Raw genomic sequence first — 14,676 nt, forward strand, 5'->3', positions numbered from 1 at the left:
TCTTCTGCTGTCACTCTTCTCTATCCTTTATTTGAGACTTGAGTGCTGAGGAGGTACATATACAGTATGTGAAACATCTAATGGAAGAGAAAATTGAAATTGGCAGAGTTTTACTATTTATGATATTCATTCACAGATAAAATTGCTTAGCAGTGACAAACAAATTAAGGTGTGCACTTTTTCTTCAATTGAAGGAACCTTTTTCTTAATAAATGGTTATTCATATCTTAAACTAGCATAGAAGTCTCATATTGAAAAAGACTATTCAGAGTTTTATTTGAAGTTAACTGGAAGTATAACCCCCTGAATAGGTATTTCAAAAGCACCTATAATACGCCATGATTATCTTGAACCTTTCATACATAGAAATCCCAGTGCATTATGAGTGGAAGGGAATTTTGTTACTGCCAACAGATGTATAGACTTGAAAGTGTGGAGAGAAAATGCTCAAAACCACCCTGTGAAATGACAGTAAGGGTTTGCTCTGTGTCTTACAGAGTCGCTTCCCTTTTTCTCTCCACTGAACAAAACCAGCTGCTTCAGAAGAGTCAGTGCTGTTAGTTGTCTGCTGGGGTTTGATTTCTGGCTGTGTCTGTGGTGGGGGTGACAACATGAGGAATTCCTTGCATGGTATCATCCTATATGTCCCATGTATGTCACAGAAGCGTTGTGTGATTTCATGATGGTTGGTAATTGTTAACAAGCATTTGTGCCATTTGATGTTAAGGTGAAGAAAAATAAAGTGAAAATACAGTATTTCTGTAGAAATTATTGTCTGGTCAGACAGCATGGTACATTGTGATAAGTAACTCAAAGGATGCTTCATGCAATATTCTTTTTCTTTTTAAACATATTGTCTCTTAATGCTCACCAAGTCCTGATTTTTACTTCCTTTATTGTGCTATAGTATCCATGGGCTTCTAAGGCCTGAATGTGAGACACTTTAAATGAAGTATCCATCCTTTGGAAAGACCTATTTGCTCATCTAAGATCCAGGCTGAAGCAGCCTGTGTTGTAGGAGTTGGTAGTGCTAACAGTTTTCATGCTGCAGACTGTTGTCTAAGGTCTGTTTATCAGAACGCATCAGAACGTTGTGCAGCTGGGAGCTTTTGCTTGAATGCACATCAATCTGTACTAGCAAGCTGTCCTCGCATGGTATCTCTGCCCAGCGATACCCCCAGATCTGAGGAGTAGAAGCAGGCAGGGCTACTTACAGTGTGGTCAGGTGACACCAGCTGGGGCCGTAAGACAACTCCACTCACGGGCTGTCTTAGGACCTTTCTTGCCTTAGCCTCTTTCTGCTTCTCCCAAGTTACAAGTCTCAGCTGATCATGAAGCTGTCTACTGGAGCTCAGCTTCAAGATAGTTTTCTTATTCCAGCTCTGTTGGCTGTGACTGAGTAGAAATGAAATCTGTATGTTATGGTACCAATCTCTTGTGTGCTTTTTTTTAAGTTTTCCACCATTTTGTTTTGAATGGGAGGTACAGTCTTCTAATTCTATTTCTGTAGCACTGGCATTATTAATACCTAAGGAGACAGTGCAAGGCTTGGGAAAGAGAAATGGAAAACACCCCTTCCTTTTTTTCTTTTAGCTCTAAATGAGATAAATTAAAACTTCTGGAGTTAGAAGACTAGCTAAGAGTCCATCTGTCGTCTTTCATTGCAGTGTACATGAAGCTTGAGATCTGAATCTGCTATGACTGACCCAGACGTCCTCACTGAGGTCCCAGCAGCTCTCAAACGCCTTGCCAAATATGTGGTGCGTGGCTTTTATGGCATTGAACATGCTTTGGCTCTGGACATTCTCATCAGGAACCCCTGCGTGAAGGAAGAGGACATGTTAGAGCTCCTGAAGTTTGATAGGAAGCAGTTGCGGGCTGTCCTCAATACCCTCAAGGGTGACAAGTTCATCAAATGCAGGATGAGGGTAGAGACAGCTCCAGATGGGAAAACCACCCGTCATAACTACTACTTCATTAACTACCGCCTTCTGGTTAATGTGGTGAAGTACAAGCTGGACCACATGAGGAGGAGGATTGAGACGGATGAAAGAGACTCGACCAATCGCGCCTCTTTTAAATGTCCCATTTGCTTCAGCACTTTCACAGACTTGGAGGCCAACCAGCTCTTTGACCCCAGGACAGGTAAGAGTACAGATAACGGAATGCTCTTGCTGTCTCCTTTGTCTGTAAGTGCTGGACTTTAAAACAGCATCTTACAAAATTCTCTTGAGTTCAGCCAGAGCTAGAGGGCACTCTGTTTCTGTGGGTGGTAAATGTTTGAGCAAGATACAAAAATAATGTATACAGACTTATAAAGTCTGTACAGACAAACAGCAATGTTGGTAAAATGCTTGAGTGACAAGCAGTAGAGAGGTGGAGGTCTTACTGCAATAAATTCAAGGGTGAATAAGGCAGTCTGTCCTTGTTGGAAGCTGATGTTTTTTTCAGTATAACCTTTTCTTGCCTGTAAGCTGTATGACTTAGCGGTAGTTTGCAGAGAGGGCATATGTGTAGTTGACTTTGGTATGCAAAAATTTTTTAATTTAGACATGGTCATGCAAGGAGTGAGTTGTTACTATTTAATTTTCTTCTAGCCAGTTCATTATACTGCACACCCTTGTCTCCTCAGTGTAAGGCAGTCTCACAAAAGTTAGAGGAAATTAATTACAGGCTTGTCTGTGGTTGGAGTAAACAAGGTTCTTTTTGAAGTGTGTGTCTCAGTTGAGGTGCATGTCTTGTCTCGTGCATATGAAACAAGATTTTTTTTCTGGGTGTCATTGCCTACAGGGGCAGCCCAAGTACTTTGTGCTTCTGTGCTAGGGAACAAAAGGAAGAACATCTGCACCTGATGAGAACCCATTTTGATAGTCTAATCTGGGATTATTTTGGGGGGAAGGCAAGGAGCAGGGGTTGGGTGTTAGGGTTCCACCTTCTGAATTAGTTTCTTTACTTTTAAATTTTTCCTTTTGAATTCTTTGTCCTGATCTGACCTTTCCTTTTTTATTTTCATGGAAAAGTAAGAAGAGCTCTTAGAGGTATTGAAGTGTGTTGCTTTGTGTCAGTTATAATAAGAAACTAAAAATTCACTGTTTAGTGGTATTGGTACCACTATTTAGTGGTATCCGTCTAGGGTACTGGTACCTGATCTGCTTTGGAGAAGGGCAAACACCCAACAAATGTTCAGCCTATCATTTGCCCTCTTTCCTGCCTCCAAAGATCAAAAGCTGTGAAACTCCTTTTATTTGAACAACTGTGACAATTGTATTGAGTACTAGAGAAGCAGATTCTACTAGGTCAAGTAACAGTCGTTGCTGTAATCCAGCACAGCTCTCTGAGTAAAAGTTGCTCCCTGATGGAGCACCAAAACCAGCACAGATCTTCTATACTCACCGCTGTGTGTGGAAACTATACGTAGTCTCTACAGTAATGATCATCTGTGGCAGCTGCAGTCGTGGGTGTTGGGCTCAATGGGAATTAGTGCTTTTGCAGTTTCCTTCAGTAAGGAGAGAGTGGGGAACCAGCACAGAGAACAAATGCAGTGGGGAGTGTGAGAAACTAATCCCAGAGGGACCTGTACCACTTTGCAGGTGAATCCTCGCAGCCTGTGTGGGTGTTGAGTTCCAAGAGCAAAGATGTGGCTGTTGAGGAGGTGCAGGACACAATAGTGCTGGGATTCAGCTCTGAACAGCAAGGCATGTGCTCCAGGAACTGATGAGGTCAACCAAATGTTTGTGTGCAGTACAGGCACTGGCTGTCTCCACAGTGCAAAATCACTCGCTGGCACACAGTGTGTTTTGCAGCTTTGCTGATGGAAGGAAAGGTTGACTGCTGTTTCCCCAGCAATTCCCAGCAGTTGGTTTCTGTCAGTGTAAAGGCAAAGAACAAGATAGCCAGTTTACCTTCACTTACTTTCAGTAAGAACATACCTGTCTAGAATTTATGTATATTCTATTTCTCCTTATATGACTTCTAAGTCAATGATAGCTTCCTCTCAACAATGCATGATGATACAGTAGTTTCTCAAGAGCTTTTACAAGGAATACCAGTTTGGATAGGGCTCTCCAGTTACTGTGTAAGATGGTCTCACACTGTCTCCAAATCATGAGATAGCTGCTTGTTTCCATTCTGAGTAAATACGTGGGCAATTTTGTTTGCTTTTTTAGTGAGAATGACTGCTTTATCTTACAGTGGATTGTGTTGTCTGCACAATTCTGTATTGGAAAAGAATGGAGACTCCTTTGGGCCTCTCACAGAGGGAGCTTGTGAGGACAAGGCATGTAGAAGAACAAGGTTTATTAGACAGCCGGTAGCATCCCTTTTCCAAGGATGTCTTTAGCCCCTATCAGTGCTATACGTAAACCTCTCCCACTCTTTGAAACTTCTGGCAGTACCACTGCTGAAGGGTAGCTGAAAGCCACATGGATTTGCGTCATGGTTGACCTGGCTGCAGTCTAGGAGCAGCTCAAATTGATAAAATTTTGTGAGTTAAAGGGCCTGCAGGGCCACAGTTGTAGTCCATGGAGCAGGTAGAGCATGGAAGACATCCTCTGCACTAGTCTAGACCAAGCTGCACTTAAATTGGCAATTTGTTGTTAAAAGACATCCAGTTTCACTGTCTGGTTTTTGTCCTTGTCACTCGGAGATGGGGATGCTTTAGATGTCCTGTGTTTTCTTCTGCTTCATTTTCCTCTTCCCTAGTTACCACTTAAATGCGAACTGAGCAAATGTTGTAGAACAAAAGGGCTAGAAGAGGAGGTTATTGCTCTTGCACTTCCTTATTAGTGATGGTTAGGAGGTTTCCAGAATCTCTCTATGACTGTAGCCACTCTGTTGCATTCTATTGTGAATTAAGAGGGCTTGTGAAGAGCTGTCCGTAAGTTCAATCTGTAGTGCTCTTTCATTTTTAGCACAGCACCTGTGTCTGTCTCTCGGCTTTAGCAGAGATCTGTTTCGTACAGGTTACCAGCTGTCAAATGGAGGGTTTTTTAGCGCTTTGCTTGATTTGTGAATAATTCTGAAATAAACTTCCATGTTCATTTTTTTCCTCAGGAGATGTGATTGTTGGTGTTTTTGTAAGGTGGAAATGTATCTACTGAGAGAAAATAATTGATAGTAAGAAGGGTGTGTAATAGATGTGCTTTGGTTGCTGTTCATCCAGTTAATTTGGAAAAATATTTTTGAACAGAGTAGCAAGTTTGCCACTAAGGTGATTTTAAATGGCATAAATGTTAGTTTGAGAGTGCGATCTCTCTGTTTTTAGAAGTATTATACGATTTTTCTCTGTCCCTTTTTCTGCCATTAAACATCTCAACCCAAAAAAGCTCCAGAAACTTGCTGTGCTGTCAGAGGTTGAACAAGTATTGTCTGGTACTTGTAAGAAGTTCAAGGACAGGAATCATGTAATATTGAAGAAACTGTCAGATGGTGAAAAGGTGACAAAAAACCCCAGAGTTTTGCTGCAGCTCCAAATCGCAAAGGGATCTTTTGAGAAGTGAAAAGAAACATGTGTGCTGTTGGAGGAGTCTCTTGGCTGTATGACCAGTGGGTGCCTGCCCCCTCTTAGCATGGTGTGCCTGGGTTATGAATCTTACCCCGATCTGTCCTGAATGAAGAGCTTGAACAGATCTCCAGATACCACACTTTCTCCTCAGTGGCAGTTTTTACTGTTGTCTCCAAAGAAACAGTGTAAGTAACTTCTGCTTTTAGAGGCGTGCAGCCTGGACCCAGCCTGCTTTTATTTTGTGAAAGTTTGCTATGGAAGCTTGTAGCGTAGCAAAGGCGAACTTTCTGATTGAAGAGGTTGCAGATTTGCAGTGTGCTATTGACCTGGCGGTGCCTTTGGTGGGGTTTAGCACAGGCTGGGTTGTTGTGGGCTGAGCAGACATTTCTTGAAATACACATCATCGCCTTTCACTTGTACCTGTGCTCTGATATTTCGTACTCTGTTCTGCATGCTAGCAATTGCATTGCAGCTGCTGTTGTGATGAAGCCACATGCAGATGGAAAGCTGCGGCCTTAAACAAGGTAAGGGCTATCTCTTGGGGCAGTGATGTACAAGAGTTTAATTGAGCAGCAGTAAAAAAAAGCGAGATGTTAAATGCATACTGTGAATAACACTGCTGAACTCTGCCTATTCCCAGACCTAGGCTGGCAGTGGACACTGACATAAGGGACACCGGTTTTCAAGTGTTTCACCTCTTACGTAGACCTGTGGAAAGAATTTTCTTCTCTGTGCTTTTAAATGTAGAAACTACAGAAATATGGTTTCTGTAGGCCAATTCCTGAAATTGCAGAGCAATATAAATTACTCTATGCCATCTTGTGGATTGGACTTAAAAAAAAAAAATAATCTTGGAGAATTAAATACACACAAGTCTGTTCTGTGGCATGTGGGGAAAGCACAGGAGGAGCTGCGTTGTCTCACCCAGTAGAGGGAGCTGCCTTCTTTTCTCTGTGCGTACGGGCTTGAGTTGATTAATTTATTGAATGTCACAAAACTGGAAATTATGCACATGGATATGTGTTCTGTAGCCTGATTAATTGGATCTGGTTGGGGAAGGTCTCTCTGATGTATCCTGTTCTCATACCCTAATCATATTTGTAAATCTAGTGTAGAGTTGGAGTTGACTGTCAAATTCAAGGTCAATTTGAAAGAAAGTATGTGACTAGAAACTGCAAAAGGGAGAGTGGGGTTGAAGAGCAGGAGTGACAGAAATAACATCCTGCAGCGCATCACACTTATTCAGCCCTAGATTTCCTTAGGTATTCCCAATACCAAACTGTATCAGGTTACTCGGCAGCGTAGCAGGTGAATTCAATGTTAGGATGAAAATATAAGGCTAGGTGAAGTAGTTTTTCCTCTGTTCTTTTCTACCTATGCAAGATAATTTTTATCCAGTCTTGTGTTTCTTCCATTTTTGCTGCTGTGAAGAAAAATCTTGATCTTATTGGTAAATTGTAATTACAGTTGGTCTCTCTTATGTACATTAAGTGTCTTCACCATAACATTCAGTTAGATAAGAGGAGAATAATAGTGGAAAGAAAAGGATGGAAGATAAGTGGGTGACATGAATCAGGAAGATGATGTTGGGATGTTCTTAATTGCAGTTGTAATCACTAGAGTCTTTTGTTGTTATTCGAAATCATAGCAGCTAATTACTTGTCTACTCTTTGCCCTCCCACAGTTTGCTCTTGGTTTGTTGAATGACTTCGGATATGGCTATCATACTGTTCCTGAAGATGCACTGTAATAGTGACATACTGCCTATCTGGATCCCCTTCTTATTCTGTGTGCTGATATGAAATGTAATTTGGAAAGAGATTGAAGGTGGCAATATCGGTTTTATAGAAGGGAAGGGAAGATGTTGAATTTCATTTTAACCCGGTTTGGTTTACTGTCAGCCTCTCACAAGTAATTTGTGTACTTCATAACAGAATTGCATGTAGTGTGTTCAGAGGCTGGTTTTCTGTGCCTGTCACAAGGCACCTTATATCACTTTCAGGCAGCCTGGATGCGGCTGGGCGTTTGTATGGTTTGGGCCCTGTTACTGAGATTAGAAATTTGACTACTCTTTGATTTTTTTGCTTTGGTCTTATGTGTTGACTTCTAGAGCTACTGCCTTTTTCTTCTGACTGCCCAGTTTCTCACTTCATCCCAAGCGAGCTATTCAGAACACATCTGTCCTCATGTTTTGAACTTCTACTTCCTCAGGCAAGTTCTACACTAGCTTAAAATCTTCCTCATCTGATTCAAATTACTTTTGAGCCTGTCCTGTCTATTTTCTTTTTTTTCCTTTTTTTTTTTTTTTCTTATGGTTCCCCTTCTCCCTGTTTTTTTGCCTTGCCTTTTCTTGTGGAGGTCTTACCTCTGTTTCTGGTACACCTCTTTTTGTGATCTATCCCTTCCAGCCATTAGAAAAAATAAATCCCTTAGAGCTATTTATTCTATATATTCACACTATGTAGTCAATCCTAGTTGATCTTTATGCTGCTTATTCTTATCCTTTATCAGATTCAATGATTGTCAGAACAGACATTCTGGATAGCTTTGTCTACCATGTACTGCCATGCATGTGCTGTATGATATCGCTTCTACAACAATTTACAGCTTTTTACCAGCCAAAATCAGGACTTAAAAAGTCTTTTTGTAAATTGGCATACCAGAGACATCCCTTGAAAAAGAAGGGATTCAGAGCAGTTCTGGTTTGAACAGCTTCAAGTTCTGTGAAGATTTTTTTTTTAATTGTTGTTAGCTTTCCAAGTGTATGTAAACCCATCAGTGTGTTTTTTCTTGACTTTACAGGCCCATTTTGTTTGTCTGTGCTGCCACTGAGAGCTTTTGGCAAACACCAGCAGAAGGAAACTGCCCATGCTCTGCTTAGTTTCTCTGTTTCTATTCAAATTTCTGGCAAAAGCTCCAAGAGTATTCCTGTCAGCTTTACTCTGCCTCAGCTTGATAAGGCCTGGAGCCACAGAGAAGGGAAAACTGAGAAAAACCCATCAGAATTAATGCATGTTTTTCTAAAAGTAAGGATACTCTTTAATTACTTAAAAGGGGATGTGTAGGTTAAATCTGTAACTTGAACTCATTCCGTGCAGGTTGGACACCCTGTCTGAAAGGTAACAGTCTAGTCTAATAACCACAGATCTCTCAGCTTGGTGGAGAAATAGGTGAAAGTAGTGTTAGAGCTTGTGCCATGTAGAACATCAGAGCGGAGGATCACGAGTCACTGCAATAATTCAGAAAAGCTGTTGCCTGTAGAGTGCTGGCTGGTCACTTCCCTGTATTCCACATTGACCTCTGGCTGGTGTGCTGTGTCTCTTAGATTTAAAAAAAAAAAATATATCTGATAAGTGCATGCCTTGACTTACAGTATTGATACATCTTTTATCTGCAAAGGACACTTTATTAGTAGAAATGCAGGAAATAATTGCCCTTCAAGTAAAGGTTATCACTAAGTTTTCTCTTGGCTTTGCAAATTGAAATAGATAACAGCAAGAACATCTCTGTAAAATCTGTGAATATCGCCAAGCCATTTGCCGTGATGAACGCTGGACTGCAGCATTCCTATCTCACTCCGCTAACTTGCTGTTCTTTTGAAACTGCATCCTTGGTAATACCATCTGCAAAGTGTGTCATCCTTTGAGGCACGGGTATCTGTAAGTCAGATCAGGAGCTCCTGGAGAACCCTGTGTTGTAGTCTCTCTGCTGTTGGATGCAATTCGAGGGTGGAGTGTGTTGACTTGGTATTTTGGCATAGTCTTCTTGGTTAAAGTTTTTAAAAAAAAAAGTTTCTATAATTACTAATGAGCTTCTTTTGGATATTCCCTCTTTCTCTGCTTACTGTCTGGCTTAATCTATCCACAGCAGGACAGAAGAAAGAACTCTGAGCTTGGAGTTGTGCATATGAGCTGTAACAGAAATAGCTCTTACTGGGAAGAGGGAAGGATTCCTCTCTTCTTTTTCCAATTTTATGTTGAGTATGTATTAAATCATCTGGCACTTTTGAACGATCAATAATTTGATGTGTCTCATGCAGTCCATTTTTTGAATGTTTAATTTACCTTTCCCAGAGAAATGTCTTTGAACGCTCAAATAGTCTGTTAGAGTATTTTTAATTTAGATAGGCTAAAAATGGTCAGCACACTGAGATGAATGAGCAACTCTGTGTTCCTCTACATAATACAAAGTGGTTCTGAAGGTGGTGGTACTTTTTTTTTCTTCTTCTTTTTAAGACATCAAATGTTAAATTGCTCCCCTTCTCTAATTGCAAACCCAGGTCAGCAGGAATGGGAGACTGTACCATAAAATGTAGATTAATGTTGTTGTTGCGAAATGCAGAAGCAAATTTGGTTGATACCTTTTGAATTTGCTGGAGCTTGCTACCTAAACAATGCCCAAGAAATATATACGTAGGCAGTTCTACATATAGATTGCAGGCTGTGATCAAGTGGCTATTCCACAACTATACATAATATAGCTATTAACAAGAGTTACAGCACTGCTGTGCCCTTAGAGCACCTTGCGTGCCCCACTGTCCGCTGACGAGCTCTGCCAGGGGCCACAGCAGGTTATTAGCTTGTATCCCATACAGGGCTCTAGAGAAATGTATTTTAAACTGCTGACTAGGCCCCTGGACTGTCTTTGTGTAGATGTACTTGATCCTTGGCCAGAAAAAGCTAGTGTATTTTTGTTTTTCAAATTAAGATCAGAGTAATAACAGCATGGTGTGAAGTCAGAAGTTAGAGGCCCAAGCGTGTCCATCCTGTATGAAATAAGTCTTTCAGCACATGCTGCGGGTCAGGCCTGGCATTGATGTATTGTCGGTGTTGTCTGACAAGTGGTGAGATGGCATAGTAATACTATCGTTACAATGGTCAAACATGGTAAGTCATGTGAGGTAACAGTGAAATGTGTTAGGCAACAACACAATTACCAACGACAATTGGTGGTAACAGGGGCTTTACCATGAAATGGTTCATTAGGCAGATTTGGTCAGCTTTACTGCAACTTTTTACAAGCTCTAGAGGATGAAGTGGAAAGGCAGAGTATCTGTGGCCATCAGGTATTTCTTCAAGAGGAAGTATTTTACTTAAGGATTATTATTTTATCATTTTTTTTTTCTGCACCAGAGATGTGTGTGTCTGTCTGCTGTGTGGAGGCACACAGCAGAAACTTCCTGCCCCTCTGAAGGAGTTTTTTGGGAGCCCTGACCAACATGCAATTTAAACAAGTAGATGGTAGGAGTCTAGAGAACGTTACTAACGTGTACACAAGCTCTAGAGCAAATGGAAGGTGCCCAGAGTGATTTGCTGAAGCAGTTACATGGTTAGAGGAGTTCTGACTTAACTCGGTTTGAGTGTTTGGAGATTTATAGTATTTTTTTGAGGGTGAAAAGTAGGTCCTGTACAGACATAGTAGAAATTGTAACAACTTGCAAGCTAAGATGTTCTATTATACCTTGCAAGGTAAAAGTGTTCCAAGTTCAGCTGCTTCTTGTTAAAGGAAGGTGCCTTCTCAGGTGGGCCTAACTTTCACTATGTCTAGTGAAGTAATTTTCTATTCTTTGATTTTTTTTTTTTAATTTGAGAATAACCTGATGAAAAGTGATTGTGGCAGAAGAGTGAAATCTCTTACTTCTGAGGGGTGGGAAAACAAGGGAAGAATCTTTCTCTTGCCGGTCTGGTAAAGTGCTTGTAGGTTGGTGTGGGTCATTCTTGCAGGTGGGGCGTGCATTTTTGTTTCAGGAATTTTTTTTTGTGGGTTGGTTTTGTGGAGTGGGTTTTTTTCTTGGCTTTTCTTTTTTTGGGGGGAGGGAGGGATATTCTTTTGCATTTAGCTTTCCACATACAATGTACATTATCACGTGTTGAAAAGCTCCAAGTTGGTTCCTATTGCCACTTAATTCTGTACACAAAAGGTATACATTTGAACCTTGATCTGTGAGTTTGGACAAATATCCTTTCGACTAATCTGTTACATTGTCTGAAAAGTTAACAGTTTCCCCTTTGGCAACGTTCAAGCTGTTCTTTCTGATACCATGTCAGTTCAGACTGGTTTCCCAGCTTACCAAGAAATATCAATCGTATGAATGAGTGAGAAACTTGGGGTTTCTGTAGTCGGCTGCTCAATTGTGCTGCAGGGGCTCCAGCGAGGATGGTTGCTGCTAGCCAGCTTTCACAATAGCTGAGTATTGTGAGGATGAAGTTGCTTGCAGGAGCATGCCAAGTGAAACTGCAGCAGGCTCCCTAATGGAAATGCTCGACAGCTGGCAGTAATGCCATCCTCCTACATGCCAAACATACTTTTTGCTGTTGCCATCCACATGTGCCCTGCCAGTGCACAAAATCTGCCTTTTTTTTTTTTTTTCTTCATTTCCAAGAATAAGAACTATTTGTGTCCTTGCCAGATTCAGTCTGGTTCTTAAACGTGGTGGGTGGGTTTGAGGGTACCAACAGCAATCTTAAATTCAAAGCAATAGTGAAGTTCATTTTGATAAAAGGTTGCTGGTTCCTTCCATCTTGTGTGACATTTTGGGGCAAGAAATTCCACAGCTGTTTTTCCAAAGAGTGACCAACTGCTGGGAAGCTGTGTGCATGTCAGAGTTGTAGGTAAAGGTAATGTCAGTATGGAGACTGTAAGGAGACTGTAATACAGACCAAAGGTAAGGACTGTATGGAGAAATGGAGGCACAGCATTTGGGAGGCTTGTCCAAGGATTTGAGTGGATTATAAAGAGAAGCAAATGTTCTTTGCTTCTGTTAGCCTTCTGGTCTTATGCTGTGTCTGAAGCCATTGCACATTTCAAAAAGCTTTGGTGTATGATTTGGAATATTGTCTCAGAAATGCTTTTTCTGAACCTGGGCACATGGCCTACAAGGCAGCCAACACAAGGGGTCTATACTTGGATGGTTCTACTTAAATGTGGCCCAATACACATGTTTGCAGCAAAGAGACTCTTGAAAAAAGACAGCAGGAATAACACAAGTGCAAATTCTCCTGGAGCGTCCTTCCTTGCCCACAGACTGTATATTGGTTGGCATTGCCTTCTTTAATCAGAAGTGCAGACAGCCTGGTGTACATCTAGAACTTGCACAACTGAAATGGAGAACCCACTGTATACACCAGTGCTGAACAGATTTGTATTTAAAATATTTGAAGGGACAAAAATGTTCCACAAGCAAGTTTGTTGTGTTTCTCACTGTGTTTTCTGAGGAATGGGCGCAATGCGGAATGCATGTAGGTAATACATTCATTGCTTGCTTTTTTGTTCCAGAGTTCCATTACGAAATAAAGCAAAAAATAAGGTTTGTATTGTTAAGAGTGCTGCTAATCAATTATCGGCTATGAAAATTAAAATTTCTGTCTGAATTTGAAAGTTTGATGTTAGAATCTGTAAGTTCTTAATGATACTAACCTATCGTTGTCGAATAGTGTAAAATTCTTAATTTTTGTTCCTAAAAGAGAAAGGAAAAAACCTCTCAACTCCACATCCATCAGTATAGAGTTGTTCCTAAATATGTGTTTTCACTGTATTTTTCAGTCTTGCTTCAACCATTCTAGTGATTCAATACAGTCCTCATAACTGACTTCAAGAGAATATTTTGCAGCATAAAAGATTTTATCTGGATAACTTTGTCCTGGTGCACAAAACTTTTATCTTTCACTTTTAGAGGTGATTATGTCTCTCTCTGCATCATCCCCCACAGCCATGGGCTGAAATTGATCTAAAACCCCCAAAACTATGCTAGGAGTCTTTAAATTGACAGTTTCTTGCTCCCTTGAAGGGAGGTTCAGTACCTTCTTTTCTCCTGCCATACATTAGATTATGGTCTGTGTGCTTCTTACTCGTTCTAATTGTACTCCTCCTTTTTAATTAAAATGCTATTCCCCTGCCCATGCTCTCCAAAAAAGGGACAGAGAAAGAATTTTTCTGTTGTTAACACGAAAAAAAACCATTTGGGCTGAATGTTTATTCTGTTAAGGTTCAACAGGTACCAGAAATAGTACTTGAAGAAAGAAATTCTAGTGAGCCCTAGTGGCTATGCAGATAAGAGAATTAATGATTTTGCTGCTGGAGGATCAAGCTTTTTTGCCATCTAGAGGTAAAAAGCTTTTTGCTTGAAAAATGTGAGATTTGGGGAGGAGGAAAGAGGAAGAGGAAAATGGAGGGATTAGAGGATTGCAAGTGCAAGACAATAATCATTTTAGAAGATAAGCAAACAGTCCACTGTTCACTGTTCCACCTAAGGTGCCCTTCAGGGAGAGGCAAGAATAGCAAGAGGCATGAAACCTACTTGGTGAAGATTTGCATTTCAAAAGATTGGCAAGGCTTTTAATTCCCTCCACCAGGGATGGCCAGGAAAGGCATTTCGTCAGAACACAGCATCCTGTCTTCGATGATTAAAGGAAATTTGGGTGTAGAAAGGAAATAGGCAGCTGCTTTGGCAGAACAGGAGAAAGCTCAATAACACAAAACCGCTCTGCAAATGCCAGTCTAAAATTGCATCATGGAAGAATTTTCCCTCTTTGCAGTCAAAAATTTTCTTTCTCCTGGGCTGTTTATATAGTTTTATTCTTACTTTCCTGCTTGTTCCTGGGGACTTAACTGTCGCTAATATAAGTTCTTTGGTTGTGCTTACAAGTGGAGCTAAGGCAGGCTGTCTTTTCTGGATTACCTTTGCTGTTAGTCTGAAACAGTATGATCCAGTTTACTGAGTTCAGGCTGAGAAAAAGGGCTAAACGATTCTGCTCCTGAAAACAGTCTTGTTGACAAGTAGATAAATGCATTTAGTAGTTAAACTGCACAACTTGAGTATATAAACTCTGATGTCTGTGATTATGGGAATGCCTGAATACTGTAGTTCTAAGTTGCAAAGAGATTAGTAACTTCTGTATGTAATTCACTGGATTTGAGAGAAGAGAGGCCTGCTTTTTAATTTCCATAATAATTGCACTGAGCTGGTGAAACTGATGAAAAAAGGGTTTGCTTTCTACCCTCAAACCTGAAAAGAAGTACATGTAGGATCTTGCAGTGAGTGGAGGACAAGGATGTAACTTGACCATGAAAGACAAAGGATTAGGTGATTTGTGATGCCTCACTCAAGCTGAAATGGAGAGATGGCAGTCTCAGTGGTTCTTGCTTTGTGAACAAGATCACAGGAATATGTGATT

General features: G+C 40.7%; 1 protein-coding gene across 2 annotated transcripts in view; it reads left to right on the forward strand.

Annotated features, from left to right (window-relative positions):
• The window catches only part of GTF2E1 (general transcription factor IIE subunit 1), a 52,606-nt gene that overhangs the window by 5,673 nt on the left and 32,257 nt on the right, over window positions 1-14,676 (forward strand). For both annotated transcript variants that reach the window (XM_037389716.1, XM_037389717.1), the window contains one exon: window positions 1,668-2,145. In XM_037389716.1, coding sequence (XP_037245613.1) covers window positions 1,698-2,145 — 448 coding nt within the window. In that variant the 5' untranslated portion in view covers window positions 1,668-1,697. The remainder of the gene's footprint in view (window positions 1-1,667; window positions 2,146-14,676) is intronic.

This window comes from Falco rusticolus, chromosome 5 (genome assembly GCF_015220075.1).
Source record: "Falco rusticolus isolate bFalRus1 chromosome 5, bFalRus1.pri, whole genome shotgun sequence".
NCBI lineage: Eukaryota > Metazoa > Chordata > Aves > Falconiformes > Falconidae > Falco > Falco rusticolus.